Source organism: Nannospalax galili, unplaced genomic scaffold (genome assembly GCF_000622305.1).
Source record: "Nannospalax galili isolate Female #2095 unplaced genomic scaffold, S.galili_v1.0 scaffold649, whole genome shotgun sequence".
NCBI classification, from domain to species: Eukaryota; Metazoa; Chordata; class Mammalia; order Rodentia; family Spalacidae; genus Nannospalax; species Nannospalax galili.
In genome coordinates, this window is record NW_008359093.1 from 1,063,481 (window position 1) to 1,080,652 (window position 17,172).

At 49.1% G+C, this 17,172-nt stretch overlaps 1 protein-coding gene across 1 annotated transcript; it reads right to left on the minus strand.

Annotated features, from left to right (window-relative positions):
- Nucleotides 1-362: 362 nt before the first annotated feature.
- Zscan18 (zinc finger and SCAN domain containing 18) lies at nucleotides 363-15,433 on the minus strand. The gene is made up of 7 exons (XM_008822767.2): nucleotides 15,372-15,433; nucleotides 6,637-8,729; nucleotides 5,932-6,081; nucleotides 4,348-4,451; nucleotides 4,023-4,101; nucleotides 3,173-3,262; nucleotides 363-2,033 (listed from the first exon to the last, which is right to left on the minus strand). Exons 2-7 carry the CDS (start codon nucleotides 8,639-8,641, stop codon nucleotides 1,492-1,494), a joined length of 2,970 nt encoding a protein of 989 aa, XP_008820989.2. The 5' UTR covers nucleotides 8,642-8,729; nucleotides 15,372-15,433; the 3' UTR covers nucleotides 363-1,491.
- Between the last annotated feature and the right edge of the window lie 1,739 nt (nucleotides 15,434-17,172).

Here is a 17,172-nt window from a genome sequence, read left to right on the forward strand (position 1 = left end):
AAGTTATCCTCTGACCGCCTCCACATCTGTGCCTTAACACATCTGCCCTCCCCCCAAAAAAAAATAAATAATTTTTTTTTTAAAAAAAGGAAAATTTAGCTCAACTTAACAGAGAAAAGCACCTAAGATAGGCAGGCAGTTCCCAGATCCTTAGGGTGCCAAGGCCATGGGATCATCTCTCTAAGGATATATGAGTGGAAGTGGTTTGTCCTCTGCCAAACTTCCCCTCTTGTTCCAAGACTCTAGTAGGAAGCAAACTACAGTAGAGATGGAGCCTGGATTCAGATCACTGCAGGGAGCGGAGTCCCTACTACCAATACACAAGCAAGCAGCACAGTCAAAGCGATGAGCTCTGATATGAATGAAGAAATAAATGCTTTATTACGGTAAACCTGTGATTTGGGGATGACACAAGTTACCTGCTCAAGCACTGAGGGAAAGAGACAGCCTTTCTGTATCTACACGGAGCATTAAGTTTATGATAAGGCAGCAGAAACAATGCCATAATCTGAGGTGAAATGCAAAAATCACAAGATCACTGATGTTTGGTTCTCTCTGCTCAGATCATTTCTTCAACCTCTGTTAGTATTTTTTAACTTGTTTTAGGTACATTCCCTTAATAAATAATTTTATATCATATCCAGCTTTCATATTTAGATACACAGCTGAAAAGTTTCACAAAACAATACTTGCATTTACTACATGATACATTCTGACCTACTTTATTCTACATCGTTGCTTTGCAATGCCAGTGGCCACCCACTAATTTGATTCCACCATTCACTAATGGGCTGAAATCCACTCTAAAACTTCATTTTTGTGATCTTTGTAAGCCAATCCATATATGAAAAGACGTGTGACTTGAATTAAGAAACAGTTTTCACTTTGGAAAATTCAGAAACAAATTTGACATCACGTATTTATAAAAGGCCAAAACAGATGGAACGTTCTGTTTGAACAAACAGGGAGCTCAAGGAAAAGCAACTGAGGCAAAGATGACTTGAAGGAAGCACCAACAGATCACATACTTTAAGGCAACTCAACACTGTACAATGTCAAATGATCAGCATATGAGAATTAAAACACTGCAGAAGTGAGTCTCCTTCACATCTGATGGCTTACATGCTGTGAACATCAGCCCAAGGTAGGTTTATAAGATGAGGGCTTTCTGTGAACCCTTCCCATTTCCAAGTGCTTTAAGCCATGTTAGCATTCAGAAAGTAAGCACAGATGCGCCCATAGAGACACCACAGGAAGCCACCACCACACAAGCTTAGGAGCACACATCACTGAGATGCCCAACCAAAATGGTCACTTCACCGGACACAGCAGAGCGGCTCACCTCTACCCCAACTAAGAAACCACCCACACACTAAGCTGCCGATCCTCCAACCAGTGAGCCTTGCTGTGGCAGAGAGCTCTGGGCACAGCTTTTCTTTTTTTGTGGCTCTTGTGGTGCTTGACCAGAGCCAAGCTGAATTGAGAGGTTTCCTAGCAGTCCTGGCCCACATAGCACATCTTGTGGCTGTGGCTCTTGTGATGCTCCATAAAATGTGAGAGCCAATCAAAGGCCTCCCCACACTCACTGCAGGTGTAGGGCTTCCCTTGGGGTGCATCATACACATCAGCTGCAGGGCAGCCCAGAGCAGAAGTGCCCGGGTCCTGCCCAGAGTCATGGCCATCTGCACCAAGCTCCTTCCCCACATCAAATGTTGGTTGGCTGCTTGTGCTAGGGGGACACCCAAGGTCATCGTCATTTTCATCGTCTGGATGGGGCCTCTTTTTCCCAGTGCCCGGCTGTGGGGTATCTTTGTCCTGGGCTGACTGCCTGATGACTGATTGCCTATGGGGACTGGTGGAGCTTGAATCCTCTTCCTCAGCATCCAGAACCTTCTGAGGTTGTTGTTCCTCTTCCTGGGCAGTATCTAGCAAAGGACTAACAGGAACATCCCCTGAAAGCCTCTCCGTCAGTGTCTCACACATGGAGACGTCTTCACACACGTTCCCTTTGCTTTCCTGCTGTGTGCCACCATCTGGAACAAAGTCAGAATGTGAGCAGTCCTACCTCCTGCTCTGAGACAGAAACTGCCTCCTGAGCAGAATCAGGAAAATGAAGTGAGGCCCAAAGGCCTGAGCACAGGGGAAGAGGCATCAGACAAGCTCTGACATGCACAGCCTAACCCTCTTTATGACTCACAGCAGCTAAGTGCAGTATCACAGGCCTCAGAGACCCATCATCCTCCCCCAGAATCTGCATGCCCTTCTTTGACAGTCTGAGTACCCACTGAGCTTGGGCTGCTGTCTGGAAGGACTGTAACTCCCAGGCTGTTCTGCTGGTAAGGTGGCCATGGAACTAGATTCTGGTCAGAAATATGAAAGGTCAGGAGGAGCCACTCCTTCCTGCTCTGTTTGAGATCTCAAGCTGCAATTGAGGTGACTTTAGCAGTGCAGATCACATAGAACTGCGGGGTGGAGGAGGGGAACGAGTCTGTCACGAGAAGGAGAAATGAACCCTGTAGTAGGCCAACTGGCTACCCTGATGGGTAGTAATGAACCATAATCTCAGGAATTGTGCCCTGGGACGGTCTCCCTCACTCACTTGGCCCTGGGACTGACTGCAGCCAGTGGGACACTGGCATACACAAAGCAAGCAGTAGTATGGTAAGTGCTTACCCATGAATGCGCCCCCCCAAATCCCAGGTGCATCCTGTGAGGAAGTCAAAGTCAGCCACTTGGAGAAGCAAAAAGAATAACCTGGTTTCACAGCCTTAGCTCAAGTCTGTGGAGAGCCAGTGCCAATTGTCAGTGTGTGAGGCCACTGGAACCTGGGCAGGCCTCTGCATGACTGTGAGTGTGGGTGTGTCCTTAGAGCCACCAGAAAGGAATAGGAGGGCTAGAGAGTTGACTTAGCCCAGTCAACCAACAGATCACAAGTGTGCTCTTTCAGGTGACAGGTTTTAGTGGAGTTTGTTCAGCAAGAGATAATGAAATGCCTGAATTCCAGCCTCCTGCCCCTACACAGTGGGTATGAGAATAAATTAAGTCAAAGCTGGGGTCTCTGCTGAGGCTGACGGAGGTATGAGGAGCCCCACAAATCTTAAAAAAGAGAGATGTACTCTACCATAGTTACCCCCACCAGATCCCTGACCAACACTATCTAATTCAACCTCACCTGGGCGGCTCCCTCCAGGCAGTTCTTCCATTGCACGAGGTTCCTCTGTCTCCATCGTGGAGGCTGGGCCAGCTTGGAAAAACTGATACCCTGAGGTTTGGAGGAAAAAGAAAAAGTAAAAGAGGCATCTACACAGCTGAGAGGCTCCATGTCCCACTGGCTATCTGGGACCCAGGTTGCAGTCTTTGTATAGGGACAATCCCTCCACCACCATCTCCACCAAAGCTCATTCCAGTCAGAACCCCTGGACAGCTGAGAGTTCTAGAAGGGCAGCAGAGGCAGAGGCAGATCTTCCTGGGTGAAGATGGAGGTTATAAGTAGAGCCAGAGGGAAATGTGGGGAGTCCAGAGGGAAGGGAAGTCAAAAGCAACACAAAATTGGACTGTGTATACTCAGTAGTGCAGCACATGCCAAGCATGTGCGAGATCCTGGATCAGTCCCCAACGCCAGGAAAAAAAAGATACAAAACTACAAAACAGAGCTGATTCTATATTTGAGCCTCCCTACAATGGAAGATTCTGGAGTAAGAACTTAAATGAAAAAAGACTCTTTACCAGTGAGGTGGGAATCTAGGTGCCTTGGAGCCAGAAGGCCTTTCTAAATCCAGAGGCCCGGTCTGCAAACAGAAAGCCCCAGGACCCAGGCAGAACGTAGAAGTACAGACCAGGACAGGTAAGGAACTTGGTAAACAAATCCAAGTTCAAAGACACTTAAAACATGTTGTTTATCACATTTAAATCACCCTTGGTGTCCCAACTACAGTCCCTGGAACAGGGTCAGAATCCTCCACGCCAACAGCTCTTGAAGAGGATGCAGGGTAGAGCGTGAGCCAGTGGGAGGTGGGTCTCACCCCACAGGAGCAGCTTGCTGTAACTGGTCAGGTTATCTTCTGTAGGATCCAAGTGGTCCCATTCTGACTGTAGAGGCCCCTGTGGAAATGATGTTTCTGAAACAGCAGCTCTGACCCACCCCACGGTGCCCTGAGGCTTCTACCCCTGAGTTTCCACAAGGGCAGGTTTCTCAGCCTCAACACGATATTTGGGCCCATAATTTTTTCCTGTGGCAGAGTATTCATGTTGGGAGAGGGAGCATGTCAGCTGTCATGGAGGGACAGACCCTGTGAGCTGCTGGACAAGATCAGCCCCCCTGGGCCAGCAGTAGTCCCCTTTACCTACCTTCTGCTCAGCTGTGGCAGAGTTGGCCTCTTCATTCTTCACCCCTGTTCTCCCATGATCGAGAAGCATGGATTCCAGAGTTGGCCAGGCTGGGAGAAGAGGGGCTGAGGAGACAAGTTCTTAGTGGCTGGGCATCTCCAAAACAAACAAATCCCACTGCCTCCCACACAGGCCCCAGGATGAGGAAAGAAAAACCTCTTCACACACACTTCCCAAAGCCGGGTGGACACTGCATCTGCCTGCAATCGACAAAGCCAGGAGGACCGGTAGGAGGGAAGACACTGAAGCTCAGCAGACCTCAGACATGCCAGCTCAAGTCATGAACGGGGCTTTGCTCTTTTTGTGCCAACTAGATTGGTAGAAATCTTCAACAAAACACACAGTGCTGGGGCTGGAGAGATGGCTCAGCAGTTAAGAACACTGCTCTTGCAGAAGACCCGGGTTCAAATCCCAGCACCCATATGACAGCTAACAACTGTCCATAACTCCAGTTCCAGGAGATCTGACAGCCTCTTCTGTCCTCCGCAGGCATTGCATGACATGGGTGCACTTACCTACATGTAGGCAATACACTCATACACATAAAATAAAAATAATAAATAAGCTGGGCGTGGTGGCGCACGCCTTTAATCCCAGCACTCGGGAGGCAGAGGCAGGCAGGTCTCTGTGAGTTCAAGGCCAGCCTGGTCTACATAGTGAGTTCCAGGACAGCTGGAGCTACAGGGAGACCCTGTCTCAGAAAGACCAAAAATAAATTAATTAATTTATTTATATATATATATCACAGTGCTGTCAGGGCAAGTAAGCAGCCTCCTATGCTGGCACTGAATGCAGCACAAAGTTTTCTCAGAGCCACGTGAATGTTTCTGCAGTATATGAATGCTAAAGTGCACATGGCCTTTGTCCACTAGTTGTGAGGAATCCATGCCACACACCAGACTGCCCACAATAAGGCCATGTCACTGTAGCCTCTTCAAAAGGGCAAACTACTGGAAGGGCAGAGCACACGAGGGGCCAAAACTCTGACCATCCTGGAAGGGCTGCCTGACTTGAATAACAAGTGAGAGGGCATGAGTCCACCACAGCCCACGGACCTTTGACTCACCTGATATATATGCACTAGGACACAATTTTATTTTTAGAGGGTATGATGGGGTCATGAGGAAAAAAATACACACACATATTATTTTTTGGTAGTACTAAGGTTTTGACTTAGAGCTGCATCCATGCTAGGCAAGTAAGTACTCTACCACTAAACTATATTCACAATGAAATGATACCTTGTTTGATAAACATGTAGGGATGGCAAATTGAGAAAAAAAAAAAAAAGTAACACATCTCATATTCACAAGGCCCTACATGAGTAAGTCACTGCTCAGCACAGACATCAATGCCCTGTTACCTGACCTCCCCCTGGCTTTTTGCTGCCTCCAGAACACTCTCCTCTTTCCCAACCACAAGCGCACATACATGCACGCGCACGTGCACACACACACACACACACACACACACACACACACACACATACACCCAGCCACCTCCCCATGAAGGCCAGCCAGAGGCTAGTGGACTCTTGCTACTCACAGGTATCACGGTACAGCAGGATGTCCCTAGATCTTAGGTTTCTGCTGGGACTCAGCAGCCCTCGTGGTAGCAGCAGGGGCTTGGCACACCGCTCATAGACTCCCTCGCTGGATGAAGGTGATGACCCACCCGGGGAACACAACATCACCCCTGTGTACAATCAAGGCAACAGTGATTCCAAGAGATTGAGACTTGAGCCAACAACCACACAGAAAATCCACAGTGGGCCAGTTATGGACCCATGGTATGACCAAAGCACCTAGGCTCCCCGACACCATCACCACCCATCTCTCAGGCCCCACCCTTAGACATGGAGGAAACCTCCAGCCAGCGATACAGCACCCAGAATATTTACCTAGTTTTTAACAGCCTGGTACCTGCCTTTGACTGCCCTCCATTTCTCCTGCTTCCTAACACCTGGAAAGCACATGTGAGGGCAGGAGCCCAAGTAGCTGTCCTAGTCCATGAGGCAAGCCTGGTGGAGATGCCACTGGGCAGAGCGGTGGGGGCGTGGATCCCTGCTGACTGAGGAGCTCCCTTACCATCTCAGGGATGCTGGTTTCTGTGCCTCTTAACACATGGGGTGACTAAACTCTCAGGAAAGCCACAGCTGGGGTTTGAACTCTATGTTGTAGACTTCAATCCTTCCAGGACCTCCTGCCCGTCTCCTCTAAGGCATGCTTTCTTCTGGGGTGGCAGCCTCACCTGGCTCCTCCAGGATGTCAGAGAGACCCTCCACCAGGGAGGCAGCCTTCTTGCAGTTCTCAGGATACTGGGCCACCACCCAGGGACGGACCCTGTCTGGCAAGATACCCAGGAACTGCTCCAGAACCAGCATCTCCAGAATCTGCTCCTTGGAGCAGGCCTCAGGCCGCAGCCACTGGCGGCAGAGCTCATGGAGCCTAGCCAGAGTCTGGTGAGGCCCAGCTGCTTCCTGGTAGACAAATTCCCGGAAGCGTAGGCGGGAGAACTCAAGGTCAGCAGGAGATCTCTCAGGGATGGTCTCTGGTTCTGGTTGTGGGCTAGGCTCTTCCTGTTGGCTGGTTTTATCCTCCTGACTGGGTTCATCCTTCCTGCTGGGTTCAACCTGTAGGATGGGCTCATCCTTCTGGATGAGTTCTTCCCGTTGAATGGGTTCATACTGTTCAATGACTTCTTCCTGCTGAATGACTTCCTCCTGCTGAATGATTTCCTCCTGTTGGATGGGTTCCTCTTGCTGGATGGGTTCCTCCTGCTGGATGGGCTCATCCTGCTCAATGGGCTCATCCTGCTGGATGGGTTCCTCCTGCTGGATGGGCTCATCCTGCTCAATGGGCTCATCCTGCTGGACAGGTTCCTCCTGCTGGATGGGCACATCCTGCTCAATGGGCTCATCCTGCTGGATGGGTTCCTCTTGCTGGATGGGCTCATCCTGTTGAATGGGTTCATCCTGTTGGATGGGTTCCTCCTGCTGGATGGGTTCATCCTGCTGGATGGGTTCATCCTTCTGAATGTGTTCCTCCTGCTGAATGGATTCATCCTGTTGAATGGATTCCTCCTGCTGGATGGGTTCCTCCTGCTGGATGGGTTCCTCTTGCTGGATGGGCTCATCCTGTTGAATGGGTTCATCCTGCTGGATGGGTTCCTCCTGTGAGATGGGTTCATCCTTCTGAATGTGTTCCTCCTGCTGAATGGGTTCATCCTGCTGAATGGGTTCATCCTGCTGGATGGGCTCATCCCATTGGGTGGGTTCCTCCTGTTGAATGGGTTCATCCCCCTGGATGGGTTCATCCTGTTGAATGGGCTCATCCTGCTGGATGGGTTCATCCTGCTGGATAGGTTCATTCTGTTGGATGGATTCTTCCTGTTGAATGTGTTCATCCTGTTGAATGGGTTCCTCCTGTTGAATGGGCTCATCCTGTTGAATGGGTTCATCCTGCTGGATGGATTCAACCTGTTGAATGGGTTCCTCCTGTTGAATGTGCTCATCCTGTTGGATGGGTTTATCCCGTTGGACGGGTTCATCTTGTTGAATGGGCTCATCCTGCTGGATGGGTTCAACCTGTTGGATGGGTTCATCTTGTTGGATGGGTTCCTCCTGTTGAATGGGCTCATCCTGTTGGATGGGTTCCTCCTGTTGAATGGGCTCATCTTGCTGGATGGGTTTATCCTGTTGAATAGGCTCCTCCTGCTGGATGACTTCCTCCTGCTTGATGACTTCCTCCTGCTGAATGACTTCCTCTTGCTGGATGGGTTCATCCTGTTGGATGGGTTCCTCCTGCTGGATGGGCTCATCCTGCTGGATGGCTTCTTCCTGCTGAATGACTTCCTCTTGCTGGATGGGTTCCTCCTGCTGGATGGGCTCATCCTGCTGGATGGCTTCCTCCTGCTGGATGGCTTCTTCCTGTCTAGTGGATTCATCCCACTGGCTGCATTCATCTTGCTTTAAGTGTTCATCCTGCTGGCTAGGTTCCCTCTGCTGAATGAGTTCCTCCTGTTGGCTGGGTTCCTCCTGTTGGCTGGGTTCTTCCTGCTGGCTGGGTTCCTCCTGTTGGCTGGGTTCTTCCTCTTGCCTGGGTTCCGGGTGCTCAATGAGTTTTTCCCCCCGGCTGGGTTTCTCTTGCTCCCTGGACTCTTCCTGCTGGGCTGTATCTTCTGACCCCAGAGTAGGTGGTTGTGGAGGGGGTAGGGAGCTCCTGGGGGAAGCCAACACCTTCTCCAAAGGCAGCATCTTACCAGACCTCCACGGAAATGCAACTGTGTCTAGCAGAGATACCAATGATAACAAGGTGCCCAAGGGAAGTCAACAGTGCCAGGACCTGAGGAAAAACAGGGGACATCAACAAAACAGATGCCCACATGGTGAGACCCCAGCCATGGGACACCCATGAAAAGAAGGAAGGAAAGTGTCTGAGCTCAACCCTGTATGCACCATCCCCAGATACTATGCCAAATTATTTCTAAGCAATCTGCTTGCTACTGTCAGTACAACTCTAACTTTTTACTTGTACAGATAAAAATTAAAGTATGTGGAAAGGGCAATTTTATAAGACTGGTAATAATAGAATTTTTTAAAGTTAAGGATAAGCCAGACATGGTAGCACACGCCTTTAATAACAGCACTTGGGAGGCAGAGGCTGGTGGATTTCAGGCTGGTCTGGTCTAAGATAACAAGTTCCAGGGCAGATGGAGCTACATAGTGAGCCCCTATTTAAAAAAAAAAAAAAAAAAGGATAAGACAGGGGCTGGAGAGATGGCTCAGCGGTTAAGAACACTGGCTGTTCTTGCAGAAGACCCAGGTTCGAATCCCAGCACCCACATGGCAACTAACAACTGTCTGTAACTCCAGTTCCAGGGGATCTGATGGCCTCTTCTGTCCTCTGCAGGCATTGCGTGACATGGGTGCACTTACCTACATGCAGGCAATACATGCATACACATAAAATAAAAATGATAAAATATTTTTTTTAAAAAAAGGATAAGATAAAGATGAAAAATTACAGGACAATTTATTTTAGTTATATATCTAGATGAAAATGCCTTACAATATCAGTAAATATTCTTACTCTGTATGATGTATACATCACATCACACTAGATTGGATTTATGCCCAAAATGTAAAGCCAGTTTAACATATAACTATATATTATTGGGACAACTTTAGTCCCCAAGACATGGAGGATGTAGGTGCACCTAAACACCTAAAATAAAGTATGTCTTTAGAAAAAAAAAGTAGAAGAGTGTAACCCATGCTGAAGGTTGGCGGATAACCAACATCTGTTTCTGGAAATACCTGGATGTGAGTGGGCTTATCTTTCCATAGGACCAGGTATAAAGAATCAAACAGGGTCTGGAAGAGAAAGCTCTGGTCCTCACCAACAATCTCCCCACCCCTGGCTGCATCCCTACACACAGGTCAGGCACCTATAGAAGGAGAGAAACTAGAATGAGGGATGCTAAGGTGAAGCTCCTTGATTCTAATGGCTAAAAAACAAGCTAGCTAAAAGGACCCAGGCAGACCACGCCTGGCCTTAGGCCTATAATGTCATCATTGTGACTCCCAGGGTCCACCTGGGTCCAAAGATCCTTAAAGCCAGCAGGAGGGAGGTTCCCCTAGGTAGCATAAGAAGAAAACAACACCCAGACCCAATGCAAGCAATGTGGCTGACAGAATGACAGAAAGGAACCAAATTTTCTTTTAAAAACTGTTTTTGAAGAACTCAAGAAAAATCTGTCCATGACCACAGCTGTACCACCATCTCTCCTACCCCAGCTCCCCTCCAATCAATTTTCATCTTACAGAGCTGGTCCCTCAAGACTTTCCTTCCACAGTCCCCGCACATTTTCACATACCTCAACTACACCCGCTTTGTATCTGCTCATGGCCTGCCTCCCCTACTGGAACACAAGTCTTAGCAAAGCAGGGACTTACAGGTAAGTCACTGTGGGCCTAGCAGTTCCTGGTTCAGTATTTGTTGACTATACCTTTTAACAAGACATCTCTGTTGAAGGACATGCCATCTGTGCCTGATGCCTAGTATGAACCTCAGGACCATCTACTGGGGTCAAATATGGGACATATTTGGAGGCTAAATGGAGACATAAAAACCCCTGGGCTATAGGGGCAACCTCACCCCTACAGCCCACACTGGCAGCATACCCATCCTCCCTCCCACCCCAGCCACCATGCCTGGCTCTAATGATCTAATGATTTTTTTTTTTTTTTTGGTCTTTTTGAAACAAGGTCTCCTGTAGCCCCAGCTATCCTGGAACTCACTATATAGACCAGGCTGGCCTTGAACTCACCTCTGTGGAGAGCTGCCTGCCTCTGCCTCCCAAGTGCTGGCATTAAAGGCATGTGCCACCACACCCGCCCAGTGGCTCTAATGATTCTTATTATCAGTTCAACAAAAATAAATTTCTGAGTTCAGAAACTTGATTAACTTTGGGTTTCCATCCCTACCTCAGGATTACAAATGCATTCTCCTAGAAAAAGGACAGCAAATGCAAAGACTCAGGTAATAGATTAGGCCCCGGAGTCAATCTTGGTGGTGACTACTCAACTCTGCCTTGTAATAAGGCAATGAGAGTCCTATGCCCCCGACATGCTTCCATGTAACATCCTTCCAAAGGCAAGCTATCAGCTGGCCTCTAAGTTGGTTTGCCAACCTCTGTCCAGGCTTTCAACTTTTCTTTGATTGACCCAACATCTTTTTCTTTTTAATATTTTATTATTTTTATTTTATGTGTATGAGTATATTGCCTGCATGTGTATAAGTGCACCCATGTCATGCAGTGCCCACAGAGGTCGAAGAGGGTGTTGGATCCCCTGGAACTAGAGTTAGGACAGTTGTTAGCTGCTATGTGGGTGCTGGGAATCAAACCCAGTTCCTCTGCAAGAGCAGTCAGTGCTCTTAACCACTGAGCCAATTCTCTCCAGCCCCTCTTTTCTTAACTTCAAAAAGATTTTTTTATTTTTATTTTATGTGTATGAATGCTATACCTGCATCTAAGTAAGTGCACTCATACATGCAATGCCCACAGAGGCCAGAAGATGACGTTGGATCCCCTGGTACTGGAGCTAAAAGGATGGCTGTAAGCCACCACCATGTGGGTGTTGGGAACCGAACCTGTGTCATCTGTAAGAGCAGCCAGTTCTCTTAACCGTTGGCATCTCTCCAGCCCGCCCTTACCTCTTCTATGTTCAGAACTTGGAAAGTGGAAGAGAAGGTCACAAAAGGTTGACCTTAGAAGAAACAGAGGTGATGGTTATGTGTGATGACCACAGTGGTGAAGGGAATGTGGGGAGGACCAGTCAGAGGCTGAAGGAAGGGAGCACTAATGAGGAACTGAAGCAAGAAAGATCAAGCAGCTATCAGTTGGCAGATAGAGTCCTAAGCCCAGGACTTAGCTTTACACTCTGCATCTGTTTTCCCACCTGCTCTTTGTCCCTACCCCTCAGGGCTTGTGAGACCATGAGATGACATGAATTCCCAGGGATCTGGTGGGTGGGGCCTGTGTGTGGACATCTTAACAAGTTCACAGTTACCTTCACGGACACAAGTTCTGTGTAGGATGAACATATCTGATGTTGTCTAAAGAAAGGAAAATTACATGCTCAAATGACCACATACCTGCATGTGCCACATAGAGCTCTGTGTGTTCAGTGCCCAGTGGGATAAAATGTAGCTGTGTTTTCTTGCTGGAGCTGATGTTACTCCACATCAAAAGATGCTCTAGGTTCAAATCCCAGCACCCACACGGCAGCTAACAACTGTCCATAACTCCAGTCCCAGGGGATCCAACAGCCTCTTCTGACCTCCGCGGGCATTGCATGACACGGGTGCATTTACCTACATGCAGGCAATACACGCATACACATAAAATAAAAATAATAGATAAATTTTTTTTTTAAAGTTTAAAAAAAGAAGAGGTAAGGGGGCCTGGCTAACAGAAAGGACTAGATGTCTATGGCCACAGGAGGCAACAGTCTGCCCTAGACAACCATCTCCCTTCATAATGCAACCCTGGCAGTTAAGACCAGCAAGAGGCCATCTTTGGACTCTCGAAAGACTGTAGTCATAAACACACTGTTTGCTTCCCTTGGGCCAATACCTGGTTGCACTGTCACAAGGACTTTTCCTGTTACACATATCCAATGGGATCAAATAGCTTGAGTAAGGCCACAATTCATCACCTGAATTCCTCCCAGCACTGAAGACACAGGGATTGTAGCACATTATGATGCAGGTTAATCCTAACCCCTAGGGGCTGTCCAAGATTTGGTTTAGATAGATTTCCTGGAGTTCAGCCCACTGGCTCCACCAGATGGAACAGAATGGGCATGTCAAGCCTGACCAGGGTTTATCCTCTCCTGGGGCCTGGGATGCTGAAGCTGAGAAAGAGAGAGAGAGTTACAGGAGGTGGCTGGACAGGTGGCCGACGTGGGGGAATCCCAAGGCTGGCTGGACATAGAACTCAAGTACCTCCTCCAGGCCTCTTAAGCACCTAAGGAAACCTCATTGCTGGCTATTGCCTTAGCTGCAAACAACACCAACTCCTCCTCAGGCCCTGTAAACAAAATACCACCTTTTCTAACCTCTGTGGTCGGGCCTGATTATTATAATCCATAAACACTAAAACTAAACTCACTAGGTCAGCGGGAAATGGCCACAAGGTCTCCCCTGTACTCAAGCACAAATTACTTATATATTACAAAAGGTGAGAATACACCTTTAGAAGAGTGCAAAAGCACAGTGAGACAGATCATTATTAAAATAGTTGCCTTCTGTGGTCCCTGCCAAGAAATACTCTCACACGAGACCACGCATAGCCAGACACAGATGTCCTGAACAAACTGGCCTGAGCTTCCTAAAAAACTCAAGATCACAGGCCCAAAGATCAAGAAAAGTGAGGTGGCTCATGGTAAGTAACATGGGGCCCTGTTCTGGCTCCAGGGTAGGAAAGGGAACTTCCAAAGCATGTCAGAAAGTGGAAGGATCTGCACTGTAGGTGGATGAGCCTGTAACATCTGACTTGGCCAAGAGGCTGGCTGAGATACAGTCAACATACAGGAGCAAGGTCAAAGAGAATGGAGGGAGGGAGGGAGGGAGGGACTCCCTGAGATAGGCAGTGGATCTTTGAGTGGGCCCTTCAGGGCTGACCTCCTCAGAGCTGGAACTGACTGTGCCTGCAGTGGACACAGTTGTGGAGTGGGAAGGGAGGAAAGGAGGCCAAATACTAAGAGGTAGACCCTGGGCAGAGGGCATGGAGGCAGGGTTCCTATGACCTCAGAACTTTTCTCTAAGTTTTTAAAAACTAACTCCCAGTGGTTCACAGCACCCCTTGCCTGCCCCTCCACAGCTAGTACTGGGGAAACTAATACTCTCCATTCTTCCCCAAGCCCTCCAGGTCAGGACAGCATCTAAGAGCCACGGCTGTCATCCCTAGGCTATGAAAGGGGTCTTTGGGCAGGAGCGAGGCACCTAACTCAAACAGAACCCATTTGCAGGGAGCTGCAGAGAGACCAAAAGGTCTCCAGGTGCCCCAACAACTCAGCAGACACCCCACACCCCTAAGCAGTTTATTATCACTCTGCCCAGAGGACTGCTCCTAGAACTCTCCCCCAACTTTCCCAATCTCTTCCCACCCTTCCTCCCCCAACCTAAGTATACTTTCAAATCCTGCCTCTGGAGGACACAAACACAGGGACACCGAAAGCCCTCCCTGCCCCACTCATACGTACTCATCTTTCCCCCTCCTGGACTTCCTAGCCCTGCCTGGATCTGCATCCAGAGGTCCCCATTCACCCTCTCCTAATGCCTTCCCCTCCCCCTCTGCTGCAGTCTCCCAGCCTCAAGACTGGTCCACTAGCTTCTACCCAGTCTACACCTAAGAAGCCTTCACTGGGCCAAGCTCTCTCAGCCTTGCCCCTTGCTGGTCCCACACGTTAGAACCACACTCCAGGATCCTAGTTCATACCATTCCAAACTCCCATCAGATGGGTCCTCCAGATGGCCCTTCCCAGCACCACACTTGGGCCCTTCCTGAGCACAGCATTCCGGGGCCACAATCCCACACGGGGACTCCCAGACCTCCCTTCCTAGCCCCACAAGTTAGAACTACACCCCAGTTCCCAGTCAAACCATACTCCATGCTCCCACCTGATAGCCCTCTCCCTCACTGCCCCTCCCTACCCCACTATGGGCTGCAGCATTCCGGGACCACACCCCCATTGAAAGGCCTTGAGACCTTCCTTCCTGGTTCCACACGTGGGAAACCCTTCACTGTCCCCCTCCCACCCCCATACTCTGGCACAGCACCCAGAGGCCACACCTCCCAATCAAAGGGCTTTAAAGCCTTACTCCCTTCCAGGGCACAACATCCCTAAGGCCACACCCCCACCTAAGGGCCTTGAGACCTTCCCTCCCAGCTCCACTCCTGGAAACCGTTGGCTCTCCCCCTCCCAGCCACCTACTCTGGCACAGCACCCAGAGGCCACACCCCCACCCAAGGGCCTTAAGGCTTTACTCCCCTCCGGGGCACAGCAACCCAAGGCCACACCCCCATTCAAGGGCCTTGAGACTTTCCCTCCCGGCTCCACTCGTGAGAAACCTTTCATAGCACCCCAAGACCACATCCCCACCCAAGGGCTTAAAGCTTTACTCCCCTCCAAGGCACGGCACCCGGGCCCTGAGACCTTCCCTCCAGGCTCCACACGTGGGAAATCCTTAACGCTTCCTCTCCCGGTCCCATACTCAAACACAGCACCCCGCGGCCACATCCCTACCCAAGGGCCTTAAGGCTTCACTCCCCTCCAGGCACAGCACCCCGGGGCTGCACTTCCACACCTGGGACCCGCACCCTCCCCTCTAGGTCTCCACCCCACCCGAGACGCCCTCATTCGCCCAGGTGCACGGGCCGAATGCCCATCCAGGTCGACACCAGGCGGCCCGACCCACCTGCTGCGCAGTGACGCCCCACGGGCTCCCGCAGCCTCGAACCCCAAGCGGCGCGATGGCGGCTGACTGCAATGCGCGTGCGCGCCGGGCTGCCTGAAGAACTGCGACCCCCAGCATGCTGCGGGGGTCCTGAGCCGCTCGGACAGAGCAGGCAACCAATCAGAGGGAAATCCGTCTTCATTGCACCCTCATTTGCACCTGCGTCACTTCCGATGCCATGGCAACGAGGTAAACAAGCGGAAACTGAAAAGTAGCCTAGGACCACCAGAATCTGAGAGGCGGAGACAAAGACGGGAAAAGACAGACTTTAAGAAAGACGCAGGCGGTGGGAGGGTGACAGCCACCATAAAACTTGGAATGCGCATGCATCCCGGGGAGTCTAGACATCAGACACACAAAGAGAAACTGAGGACAGGTGGGGAGACCTACAGACAGACACACAAAAATGGAGACCCAGAAAATGGGAACACACGCAAGGATGAAGACTAGGGACACTCAAGAGCCAAGAAGACACCAGTGCGCAGGCCCAGAACTGACAGCTCTAAAAAGAAACATCAAGGCAGGGATCCAGGATGGCGAAACAGACAGGTGCAGAGACAATGAATGAAAAGACCAGACTGGCTGGGAAGAGCTACAGTTCAAGGAGCAAAATGCATTCAAAGACTCTGCCAGACCTTTGATAGGCACCACCGGGAGGATCAGGAGAGAGTTGGGGCCTGAGGAGTAGACCGGGCAGGAAGCCTTACCTCCAGCATGTTCCAGAACAGATTGTCTGGAACGATTCTTAAAATGTGTAGCTGAAAAATTTTCTACTACAGAGGTTTCATTCTTTATTTGCATAAAAGAAAACACTTTTTATTCAGTACTGGGACTTTTAACTCACAATCTGGACAGTTTTACTGCCCGCTTTGGCAGTCAAACCCTCCACCATTCACCACCCCCGATGTGTGGTCCCTAAATTCAGATTTTCCCCTACAGAAAGAATGTTATAAACATGACCACGCCGTCTTTTTTATTTTAAACAGGGTCTCCCTATAGCCCCAGCTGGCCTGGAACTTGCTATGTAGACCAAGCTGGACTCAATCTCAAGAGATCCACCTGCCTCTGCCTCCTCTACAGGGATGTCTTACACATGTAATCCTACAGTAGGTGGCCTTTTGAAATCCGTTTTTTTCACTCTTCATACCTCCTTTGTAGCCAAGAATACTTTGTTCCTTGTAGTTGCTTAGTTTTCAATGATAAAGAAGAATAAAGCATTCAGCAGTTGGATCTTGGGCTTGCTTCCAAAATTTTAATATTTCAAAAATACTATGAAAAAAAATCATGTTCAGGTTTTTGTGTGAACGTAAGTTTTCACTTTTAGGGGGTTAGTGGGACAAAAGCCTATGATGTACTTGCTATGCCATAATGTAAGCACATGCTTAATGTTCAAAAAAAAAAGTATTGCCCTACCCTCTTCTGGAGTCGTACCATTTTACATTCTATCTCCAGTATATGTATGATTCCACTTTTCTATATTTTTACCATTATTTGGTGTTATCAGTTTTATAGCCATTTTATGAACAGTGATAATATTGTGGTTTAATTTGCATTTTCCTAATGGCCAATAATGTTGAATGTCAGGGCTCAGGTTTGCTTTGCTTAACAGGGGACCTACTGGCTTCAGGGCAGAGGGTCTGATCGGTGACAGAGTCATAAACTCTGGGACCTGTGTCTTCCCAATAGGACAATTTATTTTAAAATTCAGATGGTTTTTATACATCCCAAGGAACTAGCAGTCACGTGGGATATGGCAGTCACA

Excerpts from the sequence above, each read along its gene's own strand:
- Zscan18 (XM_008822767.2), bottom strand. The coding sequence starts at position 8,641 with ATGCTGCCTTTGGAGAAGGTGTTGGCTTCCCCCAGGAGCTCCCTACCC. Across the intron at positions 6,082-6,636 it reads TGACATCCTGGAGGAGCCAG|GGGTGATGTTGTGTTCCCCG; the intron begins GTGAGGCTGCCA and ends GATTGTACACAG. Across the intron at positions 4,102-4,347 it reads CTGCCACAGCTGAGCAGAAG|GGGCCTCTACAGTCAGAATG; the intron begins GTAGGTAAAGGG and ends TCATTTCCACAG.